General features: G+C 37.3%; 1 protein-coding gene across 5 annotated transcripts in view; it reads left to right on the top strand.

The window, feature by feature from the left end:
• Positions 1-19,732, top strand: part of LOC122662590 (phototropin-2-like) — a 98,250-nt gene extending 78,518 nt beyond the window's left edge. For 3 of the 5 annotated variants that reach the window (XM_043858261.1, XM_043858258.1, XM_043858262.1), the window contains 7 exons: positions 3,354-3,460; positions 6,140-6,259; positions 8,747-8,798; positions 9,365-9,477; positions 9,738-9,878; positions 10,077-10,189; positions 10,539-10,919. In XM_043858261.1, coding sequence (XP_043714196.1) covers positions 3,354-3,460; positions 6,140-6,259; positions 8,747-8,798; positions 9,365-9,477; positions 9,738-9,878; positions 10,077-10,187 — 644 coding nt within the window. In that variant the 3' untranslated portion in view covers positions 10,188-10,189; positions 10,539-10,919. Of the gene's footprint in view, positions 1-3,353; positions 3,461-6,139; positions 6,260-8,746; positions 8,799-9,364; positions 9,478-9,737; positions 9,879-10,076; positions 10,190-10,268; positions 10,322-10,538; positions 10,920-19,719 lie in introns of those variants that run through there. The other 2 variants (XM_043858259.1, XM_043858260.1) reach the window with 2 other exon arrangements.
• The last annotated feature ends 6,487 nt before the right edge of the window (positions 19,733-26,219 follow it).

The following is a 26,219-nucleotide window of genomic DNA, read 5'->3' as shown; positions in this document are numbered from 1 at the left end:
GTTCGTTCAAATCTGCTCTTTAGCCTGATTTCATTAGTTTTCCTCTCCTGGTGTTGTCAATGGAAGATTATTGTTTGAGATCTAGGGTTTGGGTAGACGATAATGGCAAACCAGAAGAAATGGAGCTGGGAGATACCTGGATATGAGTCAAGGAAGAAAATCAAGCGAAACTCAAATCTGTGAAAATATCTTCACCAATTTGAGTTGCAAGTTTCATTGAGTCTTCACTGTTTTTTGAGTTGCAAGTTTCATTGAATCTTCACCGTTTTTTGCTGTTTTCAAATCTGTGAAAATATCTCTGGATGATCTTCAATTTGTCATCCAGAAATTCTAGCTTCTAAGAATAATGTTGTTATCGGAAATTTGGGTTTATCTACAAAGGCATCGGTGTTAGAGTTAGACGGTTGGTGGTAGGGGTAACGGTGATGGCGGAGACGAAGGTGATAGGGGTGGTGGGTAGCGGGCAGATGGGCTCAGGTATTTCCCAGATCGCTGCCGTTGCGGGTGTCAATGTTTTGCTTCACGACTCCGAAGCACAAGCTCTCAGAAGAGCAAAAAACTCCATCTCCAGTTCCCTCCAGCATTTTATTGATAAAAAAAAAAACTTCAAACACCTTAGTATTATCAACAGGAATGAGACCAGATTTGTCATCGTCTTTGATTAGATCAAACACGACTCAGTTTTTAAGAAATCGGGACTGGATTTTTTGCTTTAATATTAATTAAGAATCTGGAAATTTAATTCTAGTTCAAACACCAAACACCTTCGTAACAGGAGGAAGAGATCAGTTTTCATGTCTCTTTGAAAACTGATTACCTTTTCGGATCTGAAATGGAGGCGTTTCAGGGAACGAGAGATGAAATTACTCAGCAATTTGGATTCATATGGGATCAAATCAAAGAGAATAGAACTTCACAAAACCAAATTGAGTTGGAATCTGAATCGATTTTGTAGTTATATAACTGAAATTCCAGTGTTCTTGAAAGATATCGAAAACGCGTCTGTAAAGTTTTTACCACAATATTCTCTCTCTCTCACAACTGGTTCCAATGAAACTTCAACTGGAAGTTTCCTTTGCATTTCCTTTCCAATTTAAACTCGTCGCTTTGCAACCTCTTCACGCACTTTTCTTCCACGCAGAGTCGCTGGTCTTTAAGCCTCCTACTCTGTTTCGAACTTCCTTTAATGGTTGGCGAAAGAGAAACTTCCTCAAATCCTATCCAAGTCACTATTGAAGTGGGTAGTGGTGGTGGTGACACGACAGAGTCCATGGATGTCTTGGATCAAGGCTCCAACTGCATAGGAGATGTGTCATGTACTACTTTTAACATTCTTGTGCCCATCTACAAGGGGTGCTGCCAGCGGAGTTGCAGGAAAGGGGTGGGGTATTTTAGGTTGAAGATGAAGGGTAGTATTGTAAATTTAATTCTAATGTTTTAGTACAAGGGTAAAATAGTCCTTTCACACCAATAACTAACAGCAGACTAACACCGTTACTGTAGAGGGGGACGGATGAGTATTTTCAAAAACCAGGGGGTGATTTGAGTTTCGTTTGAAAACCAGGGTTGCTCTTTTAGGATTCAATTTTTTGTATAAGCTTGTACTATCCCTGTAATTAGTGTATAGACAGCATGACATTTACTTTGGCACCTTAATAAAACAAATTAATTCTTCATTTGTCTAATTTAATCTCTCTTATCTACATGTTGTTACCCAAAAAGAACCTTTTTTTTTAATCTCTTTAATTTAAAGAAGGATTTTCTATGTGAAAACTGTATAGCTGATTGGCACAAAAGCAGGAATAGGTGTGGAAATGCATAAGAGATCTATACAATTTGAAAAACCGAAGTTTCTAAGGGTGGGGGGGGGGGGGGGTTGAGAGAGTGATGCAGTAAAACAATAAGAACAGTGGCTGTTTTAATGTCTTCTGGTTATCAGCCTTTGTTTTTATTTGTAAATTGTAATGGGCTCACATAGAAATCCCAAAACTTAGTCAGGGGGTGTTTACACGAATTTTTCTATCTAAAAGTTTAGTTGGTGTGGAGTCCATTAATAGAGTTGTATGGGTCAGTTTTAGTTATTAGCAGTTTTTAATGCAAGAGTATATGTTTGTAGTTGGCTAGTAAGCTTCTGTAAACAGCCTTGAGATCTGAATGCTTGAGTGATTCCAGAGATCACCAAGCCCTTTTATTTATATAAAAGAGTTGCATCTAATCAGACTTGAACTATGAATAAAAACACTACTAATCTAATCAGACTTGAACTAGGAGAACTACCCTAGCCGATTCTAATTAGTAATACTAACTAGGAATCGGCTAGGAGGGGGAAAGGGGGAAAAAGGTCAAAACTACCCCTATCGGGTAGGGCTTCAAAACATACATTATTTTAACAGCTTCCTATTTCTCATGAACTTTTATTTTCTAAAATTTTCAGGAGTGTTTATAAATAGTTGTAACCCCTCCGATGATTTCTGTTCAGAAATAAAATTTTGTTTAGGGAAGTGTGTGAGTGCCTCTCTGTCTCTCTCTCTGTCCCATATGATTCTACCTTCTTTTCTCCCTATCAGTTCCCTTTTCCTTCTCTTTGTTTTTCTTTTCTTTATTCAATCACAGACCACTGTTGAAGCTGTTGTTCAGATCATCATATCAGGTAATTACAGGTCTGTTCCTTCTTATTTATGCTCCAGAAGTTATATATCTTCTTGCTACTATGTTTATATTTCTTTCTTTGCTATTGAAACTTATCTCTCTCATTAGTTTCAATTGATCCTCCTTTTCTATTATCTCTTTCTATTCGATCTTTTTAATCTGTCCTGTCCATCAATTTCATCCTTTTGTATCAATTACGTCCTTTTTTCTATTTTCTGTAATAGTTCTCTGATCAGAATTATAATCTGTCTGGCGCACTGCTATAGTTGGGTGAGATTTCAATCCAGCTTTAATTGCATGAAAGATTGGGCCCTATATATCCCTCATGCAGAATTTTGTGCTTTCTGTTATGATTTTTGAAAGCTTCTCAATGTTCTCCTTGAGCCCTATTTTTTTTACTTCTCAAAATTTGCAGGTTTATTTACTAAATTCTGCTACACTTGTATTATCTCCTATTAGTCTAGAGAGAGAGAGAGAGTATTATCTCTTCAGTCTAGAGAGAGAGAGAGAGAGAGTTGATAAAGTGATGGTTTTATTTAATAGAGCAGCTAGTGAGTTTATAACTTATAACTGGAGGGTGAGAGAAAATTTACATTAATAAAGTGGCTTGATCACCTTAAAGACTACAAAGTTGTTATTTTTTAGATTAAATTATGTGGTGATTATGATCTTTACTCCTTTTTCTTTGTTTCTTCACAATACAGGAATTATCTATCGGGATCTGAAGCCTGAAAATATTTTACTCCAAAAGGATGGGCATATTGTGTTGACCGACTTTGATTTATCATTTTTGACATCTTGCCAACCCCAAGTATGTTATTCCGTTTTCACTTGAAACTGTTCTTTACTTATACATGTACACATACTATATTAGGTATTTGTGGAATATAGGTTTTTGTACTTCTAATTCCTGGATTTTTTTTGGTGAGTCTCCTGTATTGTTTTTTGTTTGATTTCTGTTTTGGTTGGAAAACCATGCTAAGTGAAGAGCACTTGGTCAGAAACTAATAGGGAGATCCTCTTGCAAGCTAATCGAAGCACCAAAATGTTCATTGGGGAACTCATAAGCTTAGAAACAATTTTAATTCAATAATGTAGAGGACTACTAATGACACTTTTACATTATCTATTTATAAGAAAATCAATTCTTATAACTAAATTTATGACATAAATAAATTTTGTCAACTGTATGTCTCTGTTAATTAAGTCTTATCCCAGTTATTTGGGGCCAGTTACACATATTATGTTTTCCGTTTTTCTCGCTTTAGCACCATTTCTCCTGTTGAATCATAAATTCAAGTCTTCTCTTCCCAACCCAATCCTCGTTCTTTTCGGCCCTCTCCTTACGTCCCATTTTGCTTTTAGAGAACTCCAACATGCACGAAACCGCTTCTTATTGGTCCAGCAGTTGGCCCTCTCTCTCTCTCTCTCTCTCTCAGCATCACAGGGCCATATTGGAAGTGCTACTTGTAATGAATTCTTCAATTCTATGGCTTCATCATTTTCCTTGCAATAATTTATTTTAGAAAACATAACGATGAGGACATCACTCAAGGATTTATGCGGCCACATCTCACTTCATTATGTGTAGTTATTTTTTATTATTTTGTTGTATTTTTATTTGGGACCAGAATTTTTATGTATTAATGTTGTAAGGGAGTTATTAGGGAGTTATTGCTGAAGAAGTAGTTAATATGGAGTAGTTATTGCTGGAAAAGTAGTTATTACAGAGTTGTTTCCTTTTTTTTTCCATTCTGGGGGTTTAAAAAGACTGTATTTGGAGATGGAAGATGAGCAATCAAAAAAGCAAGGAAGGAAGGAATGAAAGCATGAGTGGCTCTATGCAATTCACATGATGTGAAGCCAAGATGGAGTGACTCCAAGATGATCTTCTTCTTCTGTCCACTCCTCTCTTTCAAACCCTATACCTACAGCAAACTATCCCTATTTGATTATCATATTTCTCTCAACCCCCATTTTCATTTCTTAAGTTCCTTCCATTATTTCTTTCAACTACAACAGCCTGTAAACCCCAATAAATGATACTTGTTTGGCTGGAATAGAACTGATGGTGATGAAAGATGTGGTTTCCCAAACTTGTCCTGCATCACAGAAAAGTGCTTCATGTGAACGTCCCATGTGCTGGGAGAAAATTCCCACACTCAATGACACTTGTATGGCATTACGCATAGTAAATAGTCAACTGTAAGCAGCACAACGCATAGTATGAAGTCAACTGTAAGCAGCATTCTTTGAACGATGACAAGGTTAAAAATAAAGCCACAAGCACATCATCTGGAGTGGAAGTTCCTTGTAGTGATTTCATCTTTCAAGCTCTGATTTTTAGTGGAGTGAAATTAGTTTCAACTTTCCGGCCTCGTAACTTTTTCATTTTATTTTTCAACTATAGCCTGCATCTTGAAGCTTTCATGTTTCTATCCTTTAAAATCATGGGCAAGCTTTTTCTTTCTTTGAACAGTGGGGGCTGATGGGGAATCGACCCACCAACGATATTTTAATCATATATTCATTTTTTAATTTCTTTCACATCCCAAAAGTTGGAGGGTAGTTGTATCTTTAGTATTATCTTGTGTCCCCTTTATGTTTAATTTTGCCTGTGTATATTTTATTTTGTTTTGACTGAAAGAGGTGTTGTTTAAGTCATAATGGTGTAGCCAACAGTTTTAAGGTAGTTTAGTCAGTTGGCTCTAATTTAGGTTTTTTTGGAGTCTGGTTCATGAATAAGTTTAATTGGATCTTTTAAAATTTGGGTTTTATAATGCATGCTAGATACTTTTTGATAGTGGAGTGAATTTGAGCTGTTTGTGCACTGTTTCTTCCTTTCTTAATTGTTGTATCTCCTAATACCTTGTTCTTTCTATCATACTTTACGATGAAGCTTAAAGTTTTCAATACAAATTTGTTTGCGACACTTAGTCGTCAAATCCCTTATGTTTTTAAACCCAAAACAGTACCATGTGAAACTGTACCACCTTGGGCTTTGAGAGAGTAATTTCTCTCCATGGGATATATTGTCCATTCTGACTTTTTTTTTTTTTTTAAAATCAAATCTTATAACCTCTTGACCCCCTTAATTTACTTTTTCTTGTTTCTTTCTTGTTTGACGGTGACAATATGGGTAATTGATAGTATATCAGTTAGGGTTGATACTAGGTACCCTCTGGTTTAGATTGTTAAACAGAAACAAGCGTCTCTTTGTTAACATTCAACTTGTGAACAGCCTTTTTCGTATCTTATAAGTTATAACTCCTTTCTTCTTTAAGCCACATTTTCTATCACTTCATCACACTCTTTGCATCCATTCCCTTTTCTTCCATTCTTTACACCTGAACATCTAAAAGCGTACATAGACTTGAGTCTTAATAGCTTTTTCCTTGATGAATATCTAGCAGAGGCTAGAAATATGAATTGATGATATGTGTTTGTTTGTATATGTGTTGTATGACCAATTATAATTATTTTATGGCAGGTTATACAGAATTCAATGCCTACGAAGAGAAGATCTAGGAGTCGGCCACCTCCAACATTTGTTGCAGAACCTGCTACGCAATCAAATTCATTTGTTGGAACCGAAGAGTACATCGCTCCTGTATGACAAAGTTTTCTTTCACCCTTAATGTTTGCAGAAACTATGTTTCTCCTTTAACCTGTATATTCAGTTAGACATTTCTGCAAGCACATAAAAACTGATATATGTTTTTCTAAGAGAATCCAGAAGTAATTCTTGCTTGATTTCATTTTATGTTTTGTTTGACCAATGCTGGTACTATATTGCTATTTCAAAATGACAAAACTGACAAAAAATTGAGTAAAAACATAACAATACCATGATCATATTCCAGTTTAAGTTTTTTGGGTGAATAAATATGTATTACCATACCCCAGGGGGGGGCAGGGAAAAGAGAGAAAGGAATATACAAGGGAAGAGGGGGGAGGGGAGAAACAAAGCCGACCTACGCAGAGGTGGCAATAAAAAGGGAGGTCAGATCAAGACCCCAAAAAACTGCAATGTGCCTATTTCTAGGGGTGTCTCTGATAGCACGAAGAGGGATATGGCTGAGCTTGGAAGAGACATCAAAGGAGATGGCTTTCCAAATCAGATCAAAGGATCGAGAGTTGCGTGTTTGAATCCAAATAAGTTGGAGAAAGTTACTAAATCCATACCATTTTATGTAATCTTACCAATTACATATTGCGTATGCCCTCTTCTATTGTAGCTGTTGTTTCTATACAATAGGAACAACTACCTGTGAAAGTGTAGATCAGGCTTCTGTGCAGAAATGTTAGCTTGCAATCTTTACTTCTGGAATGACACTTGCCATCCAGGACTTTTGTTGGGCACAAAAGGATAATGGTCCGTCTTTTGGTATTACATAATGTTGGGGAAAATAACCCTTTTCTCACCTGTATGCAAAGTTAACGGAGATTCACAAGGATAACCAAATGTGTGTACAGTAAGAACACACTGAAACAAATCAACCCAAACTACAAAAGCACACACTGATTTTAACGTAAAAAACCATTCCAAGGTGGAAGGGAAAAACCACGGGACCTCGTCCAGGTGAAACTTCCACTATGATAAATAATGGAGTTACACAATCTTCTCTCTAGACAATACTAGAGGTTACCAAAACATCAAGAACAAACCCTTCTTGGATTACAAAGTAACTCACCAAACAAAAAGTGGATTCACAAGATTACAGTACCCTCACCTCAAAATCCTTACATGACAAATACAAAGAGGCCAAAATACCTTCCCTTTCTTCCCTTGACAGAGAGAACACCGTCATGCCCCAACCCAATACAAGGAATACAAGAGAGTACCTTTTCTTCTTTCTTATCTCTCCCCTTTCTCCCACGAAAAGCCAGAGCCGAGAAGAGTTTTTCTCAATGGAGTTCTGTATGAACACACCTTCCCTTCTTCCTTTCCTTCATATAAAGATATAAAAAAATAAATAAAAAAAATAAAAAAAGAAAAAAACCTAAAAACTAATTCGGTTATGGGATGATAAATGTGAGAGATAATCTATTTCTACAACCACCTCATCACTTCAAACCGCCTAAATTATTGTGTGCTCCACCCAACACATAACCTGTATGTTCAACAGAAACACCCAAACTTCCTACTAGTTTGGCAAAGATTTAATGCTCACAAGACTTTCAAAGATTTTAGGTCTAGCATTCCTCAATGTTCTGTAAAGCTGGAAGTTTAAGGCTTGGATTGCTGGTAATTATTCCTGACTTTGTCGTATTTGATGTTTTTCTCCACCATGCAGCCCATTTGTTTTTAAGGGAAACAATAAAATAGAATGAGACTGTTGCCAGGTTGGATTTAATTTCCTTAGCATTTTACATTTTTAATATATGGTCCATGGCGTTAATTTGTTCAGTGCTATAATCTTGGTTAAAAGGAATTGGTTTTGTACATTTTCAGTTTTGGACTAGTGAACTTTATTTTAGCAGAAATTTTTCAGAAAGTAATATGACTAGTGGAAGCTGACATAGAGTTGGAAAGAACTTATTATTTGTGATGTCTGCTAATATAGTTAGTAATGATCAATTAAGGCTCTACAATGTAGCTCCTAGTTCATCTTATCTTTTTAGGTACCTATTCTATGGGGGAGAGAGGGAAGATGAGAACCAGGAGGCTTGAACCCAAGACCTCCTGGTAGGGTGGACTTTTACACTCCACACTCGGTAGTTCATCTTTGTTATCTGCATCATATTGCAGGGGTAGTTTGGTCATGTAAAATTGATTAATAAATACAGGTTGCAAAGTGACTTTCTGCCCTGTGCAATTGTATTCTTTCCCCCCATCTCAAAATTTTAATCAGGTTTCCACATGTACGTGGCTGAATTAATTGAAATATATTTGTACTTCAGTTACATGCCTGTTATGATTAGAAGTTATACAATCAAATAAATCACTGCATCTTTCCAGTATTCATTTACGTGTCAGTTACAATGATTATATGACATAGTTTCTACCTGTTTATGCAACTTAATGCTCATATTGTATTTATTATGATTTGCATTAGATTGTCTTAAGAATTCTCACAGAGAATTTTGATTTCAGGAAATTATTACAGGTGCAGGCCATAGTAGTGCTATTGATTGGTGGGCTCTTGGTAAGCATATCATGACTTCATAATATCATGTTGAAGATTTCATTGATGTACTTTTGGAAGTCCATTGACCAGTCAATAGTTCATGGGCTTGGACTGTCTCAGCATAGGACTTGATTGTTTGGTCTGCTGGTTGATGACTTTAGCAATCTAAATACCTGATATTCTTTATAGAGGCCACATTTGCTGGCGTGGTGCAATGCGTTTGAAATCCATTTGATCCTGTCTGTACACATGACAGCAGAGATAGCCTGAAATGAGTACACGTTTATTCATGTTACCCTTGCTTATGTAAAATTTTCAGAAAATCCAAGAGAACTCAAGGTTCGGTATTTGTAATTTCCATACAGAAATTCATAATACACATGGCAGCATGCTGCCACCTCAGACGAGGGCACCATACACATGACCATGGTTTCCTCGTCAGATTGACAGTTTGGATCTTCCATTTCTTCTATACACTTGGCAGAATACCTCTGATCTGAATACCTTTTGCCCTCTTTCTTGCTCTTTAACATAGCCAGTCCATGTTTGTTGGGCTTTATACTTCATTTGCATTCAAAATGCAGGTATTTTGTTGTACGAGATGCTTTATGGCCGCACACCTTTCAGGGGAAAGAACAGGCAGAGAACATTTGCCAACATCCTGCGCAAAGATCTCACATTTCCTAGTAGCATTCCGGTAATTTACTAGCTTCTCAAACCATAAAGAAAATCTGTATATTAACAATAATATTTACTGAAGAAACTCGGTTTGGCTTGGGATTTTATGATGAAATTCCTTCTATCATATGATAGTTTTACTATATATTGGAGATTCTAATAAGTTGATCATGTTGTACTATATAATTGATTTATATTTTTAGTTCTTTAGAAGTCTTTCCAAAATGAGATGAGTTTAAATACAACCCACTTCTGTGATTGAATATTATGCTTCTGTAGGTAAGCCTGGCGGCAAGGCAATTGATACATGGATTATTGCATAGGGATCCTGCAAACCGTTTAGGATCAACAAATGGTGCAAATGAAATCAAACAGCATCCTTTCTTCCGGGAAATTAATTGGCCTCTTATCCGTTGCATGGTACTTTTCCCATCGTTCTCTGAAACTGATTTGAACTCATTTTTCCTTTTAAGATTGGTTTGGTTGTTTCGGTCCCTATTTCTGGGGCCTTCAAAGTAAACTTGGAGTTGCTAATTCAGATTAAGCTGGGTCTGTTTTCTTCGTTGGATAAGCAGACTTGTCCAAGATTGTTGTTTGACGTGTATCTACTGCATGCAGAGCCCACCACCTTTAGATGTGCCTCTTCAACTAATTGGGAAAGACCCAAAAGCAAAGGATGTACAATGGGACGACGAAGGAGTGCTTGTTCAGTCCATGGACTTCTTTTAGAGGTGCAAAGCTTCCTTTCAATCTAGACTCTTTTCAAAAGTTGAATTTTTTTCGTTCTCTTTCATTTTTTAAATCATAGAGGTGCAAATTAATTGCTTCCTTTCAATCTAGACTCTTTTCAAAAAGTTGAATTTTTTCTCTTATTTCTTGCATCATTACCTGCATGCAGTGACAGGTATCACATATCTTTATCCAGTTCATACGGTTATGATGAATTATGGTTGTGGCATATCATGTATCTCTTGCTTTGCACTGCAAATGATCTTCACACCTACTGCAGTTTTTATTTGCATCATATGATATTGGTAGCATTCTCTTCTATTGATCGTCTGATTTTTCTTAACTACACAGGTTTTATCCATAATTTAGGTTAAGAGGATTTGGTGAACCACTGAACAAGGTTTTGGTCCTACTTATCTCACAGGATCTCGACCTGGAAATTCGGACAGTAGATCATGTACAGCATAGAGAAGCAACCATTTATAGTGTTGGGCTTTGGAGGTATCACATCAGACAGCAGTAAGCACGTCCAGGCTTACTAGGGAAGAACTTCCTTTGTAACTTCTCCCACGACATGCCATTTATATGAGTCCAGCGGTCATGTGGCATGCTTGCTTAGTGAGTAAATAGTAGAGTATCCTCATCATATGCATTTTAATTGGCCGAGTTCTGTGATATACTGGTATTTGAGTATCCCATCCTATGTGTTCTAATTGGTAGCAAGTAGTGTTCCAGCATGCCCGTATTTGGGACAGATTACATCCAGCCCTTCCATAATTGCTATATTGCAATTTGGTCAGTTCTCAAACCATGTCATCTATCCATAATCAAAATTGTAGACGAATTTGTCATTCTCATGTGTGTTCTAGAGGTTAAAGAAATTAAAAGTTTAAAAACTGAATTCAACAAGAACCAGTGAAAAAATCAGTGGTGAACGCAAACAATTGTTAGGCCATATGGTTGATACGAGCCTTAAATTTAATAGATTACCTATTGGAATGGTTTCAATTTATCTAATAGTTAGTTTATCATATCATCAGTTCATATACTTAGTAGACAGTAAAGCCCATTTACAAGTTCTTTCGGGTACTTTTGGTCTAGAGGATTGGGCCCTGCAAAGGTAAAATCCTTTCCATCCCTCGTTCAAACTATGCATTGCCTCATATTGTTCACACACACAGGACTGCGAGTGTGGTTTATTTCTCGATACAAACATGGCACATTGGATCATGGTCATAGGGAACCCCATAAAAGAGGGGATGGTAAATAAAAATTCCTCTTCAGACTTGGTGATTGGGTTTCAGGCGCACATAATAATATATCATGGTAGCATTTTTGTCATAAGGTTCGAGCAATGGGAATTGATAACAGAATCGTTATCAATTCTTACTCCGAATGAGAAAGAATTGGATTTTAATTGATAAAAAAACCCTAAAAGTATCATTCTGAATTGTTTCCTTTGGCTGATTCAGTCAATCAAAACCTGATTCCTCAAACCTTGTTGAAAATGGAAATGAGAGCCAATTTTTTTTTATATTAATTAGAAAAGCAGAACCACTGGGCAAGTGAAGTGAAGGAAGCCATTTCTCCGCAGTTATATTTGGGCACGTGATACCAAAAAGTGTCATATTTCTAAGGCTACATTTGGTAACGAGCATTCTGAGAACGCTGTTTTTCAACAAAATCATCTTTTCTTGTTTCTTCATTGAAAGATGATTCCTCAAATGCATAAATCACTTGCAATGAAAATCCCAGTCTACAATTTTTGAATTGGGTTTTACAATTGGATTTAGCCCAATATTGGAAAACATGTTCATCAATCAGGTTAATCTGTTTTCAAAGTTACACACCACCAAGTTTCCATCTCCGACTAATCTTACATGAGATTCATATTCACTACAATAACAAGGATAATATTACAAGAGGCAAACAGCTTTCGAGTCTCAGTAACTGAATTAGTCACCTGTGAAAAGATCCTCTTACATTATAAGACTATTAATGTTTGGTAGGGCAGATTATCATAATCGGGATTCACCTCAGAACCCAGCTTTGTAGGGCAGATTATCGATCTCCTTTTGAGGAAGATTTCAAGCAATCTTCTGTTTGCAACTGAAGGTTGAACTCCACGGCATTCTTCATAACCTTGCAACCAGGATTCTCACATTTTCTAGACCTGTAACTGCAACAGATCTCGACGGAGGCAACTGCAACGGTGAAAAACACTAGAAACCCTAAATTGTAGGGGAAAGGAGACTCCTGAAAGGCAGCGGAATGGGAGACAAGAAGAGAAGGAAGGATTTGGGAGAGGGACCGGAAGATGTAGAAGAAGTATGATTTGAGGAGGAAGAATTTCTCTTGTTGGATTTCTGAGAATGTGAGGAAGAAGAAGGAGAAGAAAAGGTGGGCATGGCGGTAACGCAAGAGAGAGGGTGGAGCATGTTTGGTGTTTTGGTTTGAAGAGCCAAAGAGAGAAAAAGCCTCTTTGACCTTTACTTCTTCAGTGCCGAGAGGTTGCAGAAGAGAGGTCTCGAGAAGATAGGAAGCCGGGGTATTCTATCGGGATTTCATCGGGTTTTCACAGTTCAACGATTCTTGAAACTGGTCATGGGAGTGAGAAACACGGGTTAGTGTCGTAAAAGTTGTCTTGGGATGACTTTGGGACTTGGTTCATTTCTTGGGTCAGAAAAATGATCCATGGTTACCAAACGCTTTATTCCATATTTTTGGTATCATATGGAATAAAGAGTAGGGAAAAATGATCTTGGGAGTGTTACCAAACGTGAACTACTAACTAAAGGGGATTTCGATGCTTGGTTAAAGTATGGCTCGAAGAATATTCAGAACAAGAATGGGAAGAAGCGTCACTCATGGGGGTACAACCGTGCAAGTATGGCCTGGCGAGTGGTGACCCGAACCCGCACTGAGCCAGCAAGGCCTGTTTTGGGATTTTCAATCTACGAATTGAGTCAGAGCTAACATCTTCAGGCACATGGTCGGACCAGGCTGATCAAGGCCTAAAGTCCTGATCTATGTCTGGCCCGGCCCAACCTTGTATATATATACATGGGCTGCAAGGGTCAACCAGAACCAACTTGGCCCAGTCCGACTCAACCAAGGTCCAATCAGGTCGAGCTGGGTTGGGTTGATTCTCACAAGGCTGGGCTTGGACTTAGTTAAGGGAACTTAGGGTTTGGCTACTTGTCAACAAAAAAAAAAAAAAACTTTGGGTTTTGTTGGAATTTTAAGGACCTGACCCAATCCGACTTGGTTGCACCCCTAGTCATGCATTTAAACCGCCGTTTAGATTTCTTGGCAAGCCTGCTACTCGATAGCAGCAGCTTGGTCCTTGGAGTTGGAGTGCATCGTACAAAAGTATAGTGATGCATATGAGGTGGGTAGCAGTCATTTTTTTATCGGAGGGTCATTTCCTAGTAATGATTATTGATTAAGGAAAAGATCGTATTTTCCTCCACCCATGATGAAGAGGAGTGAAGAGGAGTCTCTTCGGACAATGGCAATAATTGCAATTGAATGGAGCTTTAGGAACGAAGAATGGACAGGCATATTTTAGACCTTCAACATAAACTTTCTCCTTTAGGTTTTTGATAAAACAAAAAGCATAAAGTTTTCCTCCACCCATAGAGGACCATTCACCCACCATCCTAGTGTTTACAAACACCTCCTAGGGTTTTTGTATGTTCCAAAATACCCTTTTGATATCTATTCCCGCCCTCTCATACCCCTCGGTGAATGGGATCTGTGGGTAGAGGGAAACTCGGTCCAAACAAAAAACTTTTTCTTTTATGTAATAATAGTAAATTTGTTACATGAGCCATGTCACCTCATAACCTGTAGTTGTTGTTGCTCTTTAGGTTAATATAGTGGAAACATCGGATATGAAGGACAATCTTTTTTAATACAAATATTTAATATAGTTTCGATGTGCAATGATAGATTTATCCTTGATTCAAAAGAGGAAAAAAGCATTCACTTCCCTCTCGAATTTCTCCCTTCTTCCTCTGCCAGCCATTGCCTCATCGAGGTTTCACCATCCTCTAGAAGTGGAATCATTTACAACCCCGAACTGGATTTGCTTGCTGCTCTTAGTATGGCTTCACAAAAAGTGTAATTTCAATGGTTGGGGCCAGGAAGAAGAAGTTACAGTTATTTTTTTTTTTTGTTTTTTTGATAAACAAGAAGAACTACAAGATTATGAATGATACAAAAATCCCATTTGATATCAAACGAGATATTTCAGTAGGAGGCGACCACATGCATTGCTTTCAGCAATACGTTACTCCATACCAGTAAAGAGGTGGGGCTCACAGTACGTGTCGTACGCATGGCCGTCTGGTCCTTTACGCGCTCATCCATCCACAAGGTACCAAAAGAAGGGGACCACCCTAGGCTTAGACCTGCCTTGACCTGCTTCTGTTATCCTTGGATATAGGGTTAGGGTTAGTATTGGTTTAAAGAATCGAGATTCGATCCTGGATTTCGCCGAATCGGTTTTTTTCTACCGATCGTGGATTCATACTTGATTTCTAGGGTTCAGGCCTATTTCAACTGAATCGGAATCGGAATCCATGAAAATCGACTGCGTTGTTCATCCCCTTCCTGCCTAGCTACTTGAACCAGAGCGATTCTTTATGATTCGAGAGAGCCAGAGCCAATGCCAATGAGTGATGAGTAATAGTAGTAGAATGCAGGCAGAGCACAACTTGAGTAATATCTGAAATTAAACAAACATCAAATACTCCACGTTCCAAATCGTTTTGGGTTTGAGTGGATTTAAATAGTTGGCGTGACGATCACGTTGGATCCTCCACAGATCTTTCGAAGACTGGAAAAAGAATCCCTCTCGGCTTTTAATGGTTTTTAAGGTATATTATATTCTGTTGCAGAAAAACCATTGAAGCAGCCAATCGGTGTGTTTTGCCCACGTCAAGTGCCCAAATTCACAAATCACATTTTGAATCGTGAAGAAGAAGAAACTGCAAAAACCCAAAAAAAAGAAAGTTTGGGAAGACTTGGGAAGGGGAAGATTAGATAATGAGAAGTCGAGAACTGGGGAGAGATTTCTTTCTCATCTTTTGACTTGTGAGAGGTACGATCAGTCGAACATAGCACGTCAACCAATTTATTTATTTTTTTCCCCCACTTTGAAGTCAAGACTACGACATCCAACCTACCCTTTGATCGAAGATTATTCGTTCCATCACAATCCAATCGAATCCTTAATTTGGTCCTTTACTCAGTTTTACTTGATCATCCTCTAGTTCCTATGTGAATGTTCCCTCTCCAAGCAACAACACATCACATCATTTGTTTTGTTTCCATTTGCCATCTGTGATTAGCACCCCCGTCTCCCCACCGTTTTGTTATTTGTGATCCCTTCCCACAGACAATGGCAGAACCGCCGGCCGGCCGGCCGGCCAAAGCCAAAGTACATGCAGCCCCCAAGAAGAAAAATAGAAAGCGTCAAGGAATGGGATTGAGCTTCAAGATCGATGATGATACGTATATAAGAAAGGATTTACCATGATTCAACATGAATACCTACATCTACTTTTTTTTTTTTTTTTTTTTTAAATCAAAGAATTTTTCACTATATGAGAATAACATCCTACACTACTCTCTAACTCAAGATGTGATTTTCTTTGTTGGGGGTACGATGTCTTGTATTCCATTCTTGCATTTTGGACTGATTTTGAAAAACCGGAAAGAAGCCTTAGGACAGCTAGGGGCCAAAGGATTAAATGGTAATATGTGTTTATGTAGTATTTCACTGAATTTTTGTGGTTTGATGATTTTTCTCTATAATCTGAGAGAGATGTGAGGACGATTGGCTGTAATCTATTCTCCATTCATATTCATTGTGATGTAGATTTCGTCTCCCCCTAGATGTAAGCAACCTTGTTGAACCATGTAAGTCTTTGCTTTGCGGGTTATTGTTGTTTACGATTTCGTTCTTGTTTGCATCACTCATTAAATGTCATGCGTGAGTGACCCATCCAATAATAATAATTCTCACTGAAAATCTGGGCCTGCTCTCAATATTCTCAACATGATATCCCATTCACAATACAAGATCATCAGAGTTGCAGAGGGAAATGGGAATTCCTTCCCTCTGCTTTCTACTCTGTGTTTTTCTAGGAACCACGATATAACGAATGGAACTCTCAATAAAGATTCCCACAGAGAATAAAGTAATTAAACAAAGAAGGGGGGGGGGGGGAAATATAAAAAGAAGACCGGCCCCGTGTTATAATCATCCTCATCAAGGCTAAAACAAGTCAACTTTCTCGAGCTTCTTATAAACAATTCGTTAGTTTAATTACCGCCAAAAATGAAAGATTTAGTAAAGATTATTTCATCATTTTTGAACGCGTAGTGGATTTGTCAACCATCTCAGGAATCTCTCTCTCTCTCTCTCTCTCTCTCTCTCTCTTTCTGTCTCTCTTTCCACGCGACATCTAATACTAATAGAGAATTGAATCAATCTTAATAACACAAAATTGACAACTCTGTGATTGAAGATCTCCTCAGTAATTAAGTAACAACCTCCACCATATATAAAAACAACAGAAAGCATATGTTAGAATATTTGTATTACTACTACTAACACAATCAATATTTACTAGTCAAAAGGAAAACCAGGAAATTTAAAAGACCCACATATGTTATATGGTTAGTCCAATTCCATTGCTATAAGGAATTAATGTTGAGTAAGAAGGAGCGACAGAGAGGGCAAGTGAAGCGATTTCGGTCAACCCAGCTCCTAATACAACAGAGATGAAACACATGTCCACACCTAGAGAGTTGGGTTACTTCATCTTCTTTCTGGAACTCCACCAGGCAAACCGAGCACATTTCTCTGTTTTCCTCTGCTTCTTGCTCGATCTCCAATTCCCCAAATCTCACCATTGGAAGTGGGAGATCCTCGTCCATCTGGTGGTGGTGGAGGTGGTTGATGCCTTCGAGTTCTAAGCAGTTCAAGTCTACGTAGAAGGGCTCAGTGAGCGTTATTGGCTGAGCAGTACAGGGGGTACGCAACAATCCAAATAAGCTCAGCAGAGACTCCTTCAGTTGACGCAGTGGTATTAGAATACATGTGTAGATGATAATGGCTGCAACGTTGAGTCGCGATTGAGACAAACCCAAACAGATCATTTTTTCTCTTCTAAAATCTTCTCTGAGGAGGAGGGAAAGTAATTAGCGAGAGAGAGAGAGAGAGAAAGAGAGAGAGCAGAAGACTTGGAGACGAGAAGGTGGTTTTGGAAATAGGGTCATTCGCTACCCTTTTATATAGTGTTTTCAAGTCAACCCCAACTCGTTTTTTTTTTTTAATTCATCTGAAAAATAACAAAAATGGAAAATGGCATTGCTGACTTTTGAGAGAGATGGGAATGAAATATTTCTTGGACTAAGGCAAAGGTTTTTTTTTTTTTTTCAATTAAAATTTTAATTATTTTGGAATGAAAGCAAAGTTCGATGGTAGTAGACTAATAGTAATAGTGTTTCTGACTTTAGGGGGGGGGATAGGGGAGGAAATATTTTATTTTAAAGGATTTAATTAAAATATAAAAAATATAAAAAAAAAAAGAAGAGAATTGAGAATTCTACGGAGCTCAGGGAGCTATATTTAAAATTTAATTAAAATTGACTCTTAAACACAATTGGGCTGAAAGTCCCTATCGTACTCCTAATTCCGCGCCATCTTCGGTCGGCGCCGCCCCCATATCCATACTCCTAACATTATATAATTTTTTGCATTTTCAATTACTAAAGAAAATTATGTGGAAATTCTTCACTAGTGTGCTTGTCGGATGTAAATGGATAACCGAAATCCGAATCCGAATTCGCATCCGTATTCGTTTAGAGATATCCGGAAAATAATTCAATACTCCGATTAAAATCCATCCGAAAAAAATCCGAATACTTAATAATAAAAAATTAAGTAAATAATGATTTCAAGGGTTTTTGAAGATTAAATAAGTTCTAGAATATGATGAAAAGAGAATCATGATCTAAGAGATATGGATTGAGAGTGAATTGTATCCGCTAGGGGAGAAAGGTCCGGGTTACACAAGGCGAGAGATGTAAACGGATGGTCGAAAATCCGAATCCGATCCGCATCCGAATCCGTTTAGAGGTATCCGTATTCACCAGGGAATATCCGACTCGATCACATCCGATCCGTATCCGAGATCCGAATCCGATCCGTTTACATCCCTAGACTCAAACGGCCATGTCAATGGCCTTTTTTATTTTTTTGTATTTTTTATAAAATCAGCAAAAATGTGAATAAAAAGGAGAAAAATATGATCAACCCCCCCCCCCCAACCAAAAAAAATAATTTTACAACAGGCTTTTCACCATCAATGGTTGCATGTTTTGATTTGGCAGGAATTTGGAATTAAAAATTACAGCAACTTCTTCTGTGCTTTTTTTCATAAATATTTTTTAAAAAAAAAAATCTTTTGAGTTTTAACACTGACGATGATAGTTAACAAGTAATTTTGGTTTAATTGATGATAAACATTCTTTTTTTTTATAAGGGAATTTAGATGGTGATTTGAAGAATATTATTCAACCATCATTTTTAAGAAATTTTATACTTTTGATTTAGACCATGGTCATTCATGTAAGGGAGTGTCACCTCTAGAGGTGTGTTTAAAACTCGATACATTCATTTAATTGGCCTGTCTTATTTTCAAAAACATTTAATGTAATTTTTTTCAATGAGGGTAAATCTATCATTTCACATAAGAATTGCATTTAATAATTTTTAAATTTTTTAAAACCTTTTTTTACCCTCATTAAGTACTTCATTATATAACTTTTGAAAATAAAACAAAGAGAAAAAAAAAAAAAAAAAAAAAGATACAAATCTATTGACACCAATAAGAAAATCCATTCATGTAATATTTAAATCATGGGAATTATGATAGTGTAATATGTTCTAATATCATACTATAAAAGCTCTTAAAAGTTGGAAACAGCCTCTTTGTGAAAGCAAGGTAAGACTGCGTACATTATGATCCTCTCCAAACCCTGCAGTGGCAGAAACCTCGTGCACTAGGTACGTTCTTTTTTATAAAAAGATTTTAAAAGATTCTTGTTGAAAATATAAATATATTTTTTAACCATATGTTGGTTTTTTTATTTTTATTTTGATTTAGATCAAGACCACTCATTTAGCATTTTACATAATAAAAAATATATAGTACAACTTGACTTGAGGTTAGATTATTGAAATTTTTGAAAGATTTCAATTTTACGGACAGAGTTCAACCATCAAAATCAATCTTTTAGACATTTCATTTGGATCTTGGTAGTTCATTTAGCGTCATTAAATCACAACAATCAATAAGCTTCACTAGAACAATGGTCGTTGTCATTGAAATCAACCTTTTTCTTTTTTTTTTTTGATGAATAGAAATCATCCATTTTATCCTTTCTCACATTTTTTTTAAGTAATTTATGATGGTATTGTACCGTTATGTTTTTCATGATTTAAAATGTGAAGTTTTTATCCATGATTAAAACAGAAAATGTTTAATTAAAAATGTTAAAAAACGATAATCGAACCATATCATTATAATCTTGTGAAAATTTTGATGGCTTAATATTAATGTTCTCCATTTTCGGCATTATCTAAAGGGCATAGTTTTCCTTCACCCTAGGAAGAGTTCCTTCTCCACCGCAGATATGATCATAAGATTGGATTTTAGGTTCATCATTAACTCCCACACCTTATTGTTCATGATTACAAATACATGTCTTAGGTTCGATGAGAGGGTTTAGATGGCTATGGTGAGAGGATTCTTCTTTCACCGTGAGTGAAGAAACTTGATCCTAACATTATGGTTATACTGAATCCTTCCAATTACAATATTTCAGAAAAACTATCAATGACCTTGTCTTATATCAAAGTATATGATTGTGTTTGTTGTTTAAAGTATTAAATGAATAGTTATTTTTGAAATCAAAGGTTTAAAAATACTAAAATAAAGTGGTGAAATCGTATCATTCCAATTGTTTTTTTTTTTAAGGCTTTTGGTAATCTACTATCAAACTAGATTATGCTATCTCGTTTTCATGATTCTGTCGGATTTATGTAAGTCAGACACCTTGCGCTATTCTTGCGTGTTTAAATGAAATTCTGGTTATCAAAAAAACAAATCTTGTTTCCATGATTTAATATACTAAATGAACAACCATAATCAATATCATGGGTTTAAATATGCTACAAAACCTGATGGCCAAATCACATCCTTTTCAATTGAAATATTTTGAAAACTAAATTAGGTCATACCATATTACCTTGTTTGTCATGGTTTAATTTAGCATGTTACATGAACAGTTAGATTTGAAATCAAGAGTTTAAAAATAATAAAACAAAACAAAGAATCGTATCCTTTCAATTAAAATCTTATGAAAGAGATAGAAGATCATTTATTCCTTAATCTATTATGTGAATTCTAAGCGAAAGTAATCATTCCGTTGCTATCCGTCCGATCTTTATTCTTTTCAATTCGTTAGTGCCTCTAATAAGGGGGCACAATGACCATCCTACCCCTGCTTGAACACTCTGTCCGAGTGAGATCAACCCCCCTTATTACAGGCATTGGAGGAACTGGGGCAAGTAAGAAACTAGAGGTGATAATTTTCCGATACTGATATGTATCAACTGAGACAGTCGATTTGATATAGATATGGGTAAAACTGTAACTGCTGTTACCACTTAATTTTACTCGTTTACTCAGTGAGGTTCAACTCTCTTGTGCTTTTTATTTGACGCTTTGTCCTTTACTCGCCATATAATTCCATCCTTTTCCGATCAAATTCTCTGTCCTTATTTTAAGCACGGAGAATCTTTGGTTAACTTTCCATTTAGTTTCCATAAATCCGTTCTCTGTCCTTTACCGAATCTATTTTCAATATTTAGGGAATGAGGAAATCCAAGAAAGATACTCTTAAAAACCAAGAATTAAGAAATTCCTCCATTTTCTCTCTTCCCTCGATCCCTCCCTCTTCTTTTGATATGCAAATGAAGATTCTACCTGTCATAACGGTGCGGAGCCTCAAACTGTTATTGACCGTTACAATTCTACAGCGGTCGCCTCATGGTGGTCGGCAAATTTTAATCAGTATTTTAGCATTTGGTTGAATTCCAGCCATAGTCAAATATTGTTAATTAAAACTAAGTATCCAACAAAACGGAACGAGGAAATCCACAATTTTTTCAGATAATATAAACATGATAAACGGCAATAAATAAAGGTCATAAGGGCAAGAGTTCTATGAGAGGGAGCGTGGCCCTTGGGGGTGCGGGGGGTCAATGGGAACACGTGCGATGACTCAACAGGATGATTATTATCATCTTTCATGGGGATAGGGTGATCATTTTCGCTCCACACGATGTTTGGATGCAGGGCACACACTCTCCCCCCCACAGAAATTTATCCTTCTTTTTTTTAAATCATAAACCATACCCCTACATATCCTCTCCAAAATGAAAAAATTCTGAATCCTAACTGAACTCTAAATCTCCAATCACAGTGCAACACGGATGATCCATACTATATGGTTTTCATGGGGAAACCGTGTAAGTAGGGGTGTCGATCAATTTTCAGTCTTGGTCCAATCGATAGAAAAATCTGAATCGAATGTGATTTGGACTCATGAAATTTATAGAAACAGAAATAGAGTTGGACCGACCAAAATTGAAATTGAAACGAACCGAACTTGGGAAAAATGATTAAGTCAACTCGAAAAAAGACCGGACTAAAATCAAAACAAACTCTGGCTTAACGTTTTGGTTTTGTATTGGGTTTCAATTGGCCAGTACCAACACAAAACCAGTTCAACCCGACTGAACTGACCAATTGACACCGCTACATGTAAGCTACAATTGCTAACACCCAAGTCCTAGCCTTTCAAATAAAAAAAAATAGATTAAGAATTCAAACCCAATTACCCAAGACCGGTCGGGCCAGGCCCGGAATGGAGTCTGACTATATTAGTGATTACTTGATCAATTCTGGTACGTTGTTTGACTTGACTTGCTTCAATTATAAGGAATCGAAGAAACCGACCAAATCACAAAGATATCAATCAAAGCGGCCTGGGAATCTTCCAACAGCTCCCCGCCACTCTCATAATAAGGATTTCTCTCTCTCTCTCTCTCTCTCTCTCTCTCTCTGGGCCTTCTCTTGGGAGAGCCAGAGGGGATGAATCCTAACTTAACTCCTCCTCTTTATATATATAATATCCTACTGTATTAAACTATCACAGCCCACGTGGCTCGTGGGCTGCACAACACCAACCACCTGATGCCGTGAGCTATTTGGATATGATTTCTTGATAAACCGCGTTAATTCTATAATTCTATTCGATGATCACATGGTTATTCTGTAATGACAGCCCTTAATTAATTGTCATTAAAAGTAAGTATCACACGGTACTTGACACTACTTGTCATCTACAAATAATTTATTAGAGTGATTTCGCATTGGACTCCAAAGGAATTGATCGAAGATTAATGCATCCAACTGCACCGCTGGGATATGAAATATATCCTCGAAGTTTGTAGGTAGAAAATATTAATAGACTTTAGTCGTCCAACCTACTTAAGCATCAATCATGGGAATTTGTTGTTTATTATCAGGCTAAGATGCATTAAGGTATTCTCTTGGAAATGGTGTCCTGCAACATAACTAGACACCTGTACGTAATAGGTTAATCGTTTAATCACTTCAATGAATCAACCTTTTAAATTAAATCTTAGTTGTGAGACTCGTAGGGGTGCAACTTAATTTTACTCAGTCAACCCAAACCCACCTTGAGTCCGAACAGGACTTGGACTGAGATACCCTAACCTTATTGGCAGACCAAGGCTCAGAATTGAGGACTGTCGTTAGAGCAGTTATGATGTACGATGTGCAATGATAGACTGTGAAGAAGTGTCATATTGATAAAGTTGGTGTTGCTGAGATGAGGATGATGGATGTGTGAAAATCTAACTAGGAAGGCTAAAATAAGGAATGGGCATATTAGAGTTGGGTTGGGAGTAGCTCCGATTCATGAAAAACTTAGAAAAAGTAGTTTGAGGTGGTATGACCATGTACAACGAAGACCTCCAGATACTCCAGTTCGGAGGAGTGTCCTGTTTCAGATTGAGGGAACCAAAAGAGCCAAGGTTAGACATAAGCTAACCATAGGAGAAGTGGTAAAGAAAGATATGACATGCTTAGCTTAGGCCTTGTTCATGGTATGATTTCAAATAGAACTGATTGAAGAGCAAAGATCCATGTGGTCGATCCCATTTAGTTAGATCATGATATTGTGATATTATTGTATTAAAATCCTTTTTCGAGCCCTAGAGCAGAATGTTGGATAGTTAAGAAGTGGTGTGTAGCTAAAAAGGGTCGATGCCCTAGAGTTTGCGTCTATGTTATTTACCACTTCCCCCCCTCCCCTCCCCGAATCTTATCTCTACTTGGATCCATGTAGCCGACCCCATTAAATTTTTTTTTTTTTTGGTAAGACGACCCCATTAAGTTAGAATAAAATTGATTTGTTGTTGTATTTTTTTTTGAAGACCGATCTAATATCCACATTAAGAGTTAAAGAAGTGAACTCAAGAGAAACCATTTAAAAATGCAGTGAGAAAACTCATATATGGTGGTTCATACAACTAAGATAAGTTATCGAATTTGACAAGTGACCAATTATGAAAAATTTACTAAATCATCAGTCAAGTACGTGGCTAATTGAAATAATTTTGATAAAAGGGAAAAAAGATTGCCACGATGCGAATGTGCACACCTCCTCTTCACACATTGTCTCCTCATTAAAACATCCTGCTGGTCTAATCAATTTCCCACCCCCTAATTAGTGGGAAGTAATAGCAAACCTTCTCGCTTTTAATAAAATTTAATGAGTATAGGAAATAAAATTCACCACCTGCTATTTAGCAGATATGGATCATGTTGGGGACTCAAAAATCTCAATCCCACATCAATTGTGAAGTTTGAAGTTTCAAGCTCAAACAAGTAAGGAAATTGCCTTAAAAATGAGTGTGAATGATAGAGAAAATTACATACATGCAACTAGATTTCATGATCATGAAATGGCATTCTTGCAATTCTATAAATTTCAAACACACTTTTTAACAAGTTTAGTTTCAGGTTGAAATTCCTATGTGAGAAGTGTGTTTTATCTTATATAAAATGAACCCATCCACACCCCTTCATATGCGTCACCAAACTTAAGATGGTACAATCAGGCCAGGATGGGCGGGTCAGGGTTGGATTTTTTTTTTCTTTTAATGTACGGTATTGCTGGTACTCATACGAATCTACTGTATCACGTTAGATCGGAGCATTTTACCATGAAAAATACCGATATCACCGACTTTTAGGGCATTTTACCGTTGGACTATACGGATACCATTGGTATCATATCAGCCAATACATACCTAAATCCATGGGATGGGCTTGCTTTTGAAAACCCAGTGCTAACCCAGGGCTCAGCTGAGCCCGGCCCGGCCCGAGGTCAGGTTGGGATATCTCAGTCCATGTCCATGCCTGTTGGGCTAAGTACGGGCCGGGGCTTACCTCTGTTTTGCCATTTTTAATATTTTTACATAAGATGAAAATGATAATTTAAACCTAAATATGTATATGTTTGATATTATAAATTAATATTGTATATTAAACAGAAATTATGATGAGCAATTCATAATTCAGATTGTCCAAGGTCGGGCCAAGCCGGGTTTGGTCCTGTTTTTATCATTTTCATGAATATAAATATAGGGCATAGTTGGGCTCAGCCCAGGCACGACATGGCCCAGATTCAGACTTGGAAATTCAATCTCAAGCCCGTTCCATGTACTCAAGTCCTGAAAATTTTGAGTGGGCTTTCAATGGGCTGCAGCTTAAAGGGCCAAATTTGCATCCCTAATACTTCCCAATTGGGCTGCAACAGGGTAGGGTTGGGCCGGGCTTTTTAAAACCCCAGCCCAACCTTGATTCCCCTTAACGGGGACCAAGCCCAGCCCGGCCCTGACTCAGGACCAGAAAAATCCAACCCTGACCCGCCTTCAGGGTTGGACCGGGCTGACCCTGACCATTGGAGAGAAAGAAGATGTATGAGCTGGCCAGACTGAAAAGAAGAAGGAAAAGAAACAAAAAAAAAAAAAAAAAAAGAAAGAACATGAAGAGAAGAGAGGGTCGGGTTGGGTCAGGCCGGGCTCAGTCCGAGGGCTCAGCCCTAGCCCGGCCCGGCCTTGACTCAGGATCAGAATTCCAACCCTGACCTGCCTCAGAGCCAAGATATCTCAACCTAGGTCCTGTTCGGGCTCAGGGCGGGCTCAGGCCGTCAGGGCCAAACTTGCACCCCTAGTTCCCAACAAGCTAAGAGCAACCGGTATTGAGTGTATTCCATGGAGAATTGCAGCAATGATCTCTGATTGCATATTTTTAAGATCCCGCTGCATATTTTTAAGATCTCTTCTCTGTAACGTCCAGTTTTTGTAAGATCGTCTATGGCTAGTTTTTATATTCCAATCTTCAAATTATAGGAAGACGATGATTTGAGAAGCTTTATAGCAACTATTTCGGAGTTTTCAAGTATTTGAAGATTTCATTTTTGGGACTCCCCTTGCTCATTTGAGCTGAAACTTGGTTCTGGGGCGTTTTTCATATTCCAAGCTTTAAATCACAAAAAAAAAATAAAAAAATAGTCGGATCTTAAAACCATAAAAATAAAAGGTAAACCTACTCTATTTTTTCAAAATTTCTATAAATATGAATTTTTCCCATATTTTTTAAGAATTTTTGGGACATTTTTTTTCGTGGGCCAATCACACTATTGGGGCTGACTCCACACCGACCCAAGCTAACTTAACCTGGGACCAAATGGGCGTCAGGCTATTAGCCACGGCTGATACAATCTTGTTTCCGAACCCAATATCATCGCCCAACAACAGAAAGGAAAAAAAATAAAAATAAAAGAAAATAA

The sequence above is a fragment of the Telopea speciosissima genome, chromosome 5 (genome assembly GCF_018873765.1).
Source record: "Telopea speciosissima isolate NSW1024214 ecotype Mountain lineage chromosome 5, Tspe_v1, whole genome shotgun sequence".
In the NCBI taxonomy this organism is placed as follows: Eukaryota; Viridiplantae; Streptophyta; class Magnoliopsida; order Proteales; family Proteaceae; genus Telopea; species Telopea speciosissima.
The sequence above is the reverse complement of the archived record's forward strand: the minus strand, read 5'-3'. Positions and strand labels throughout refer to the sequence as shown.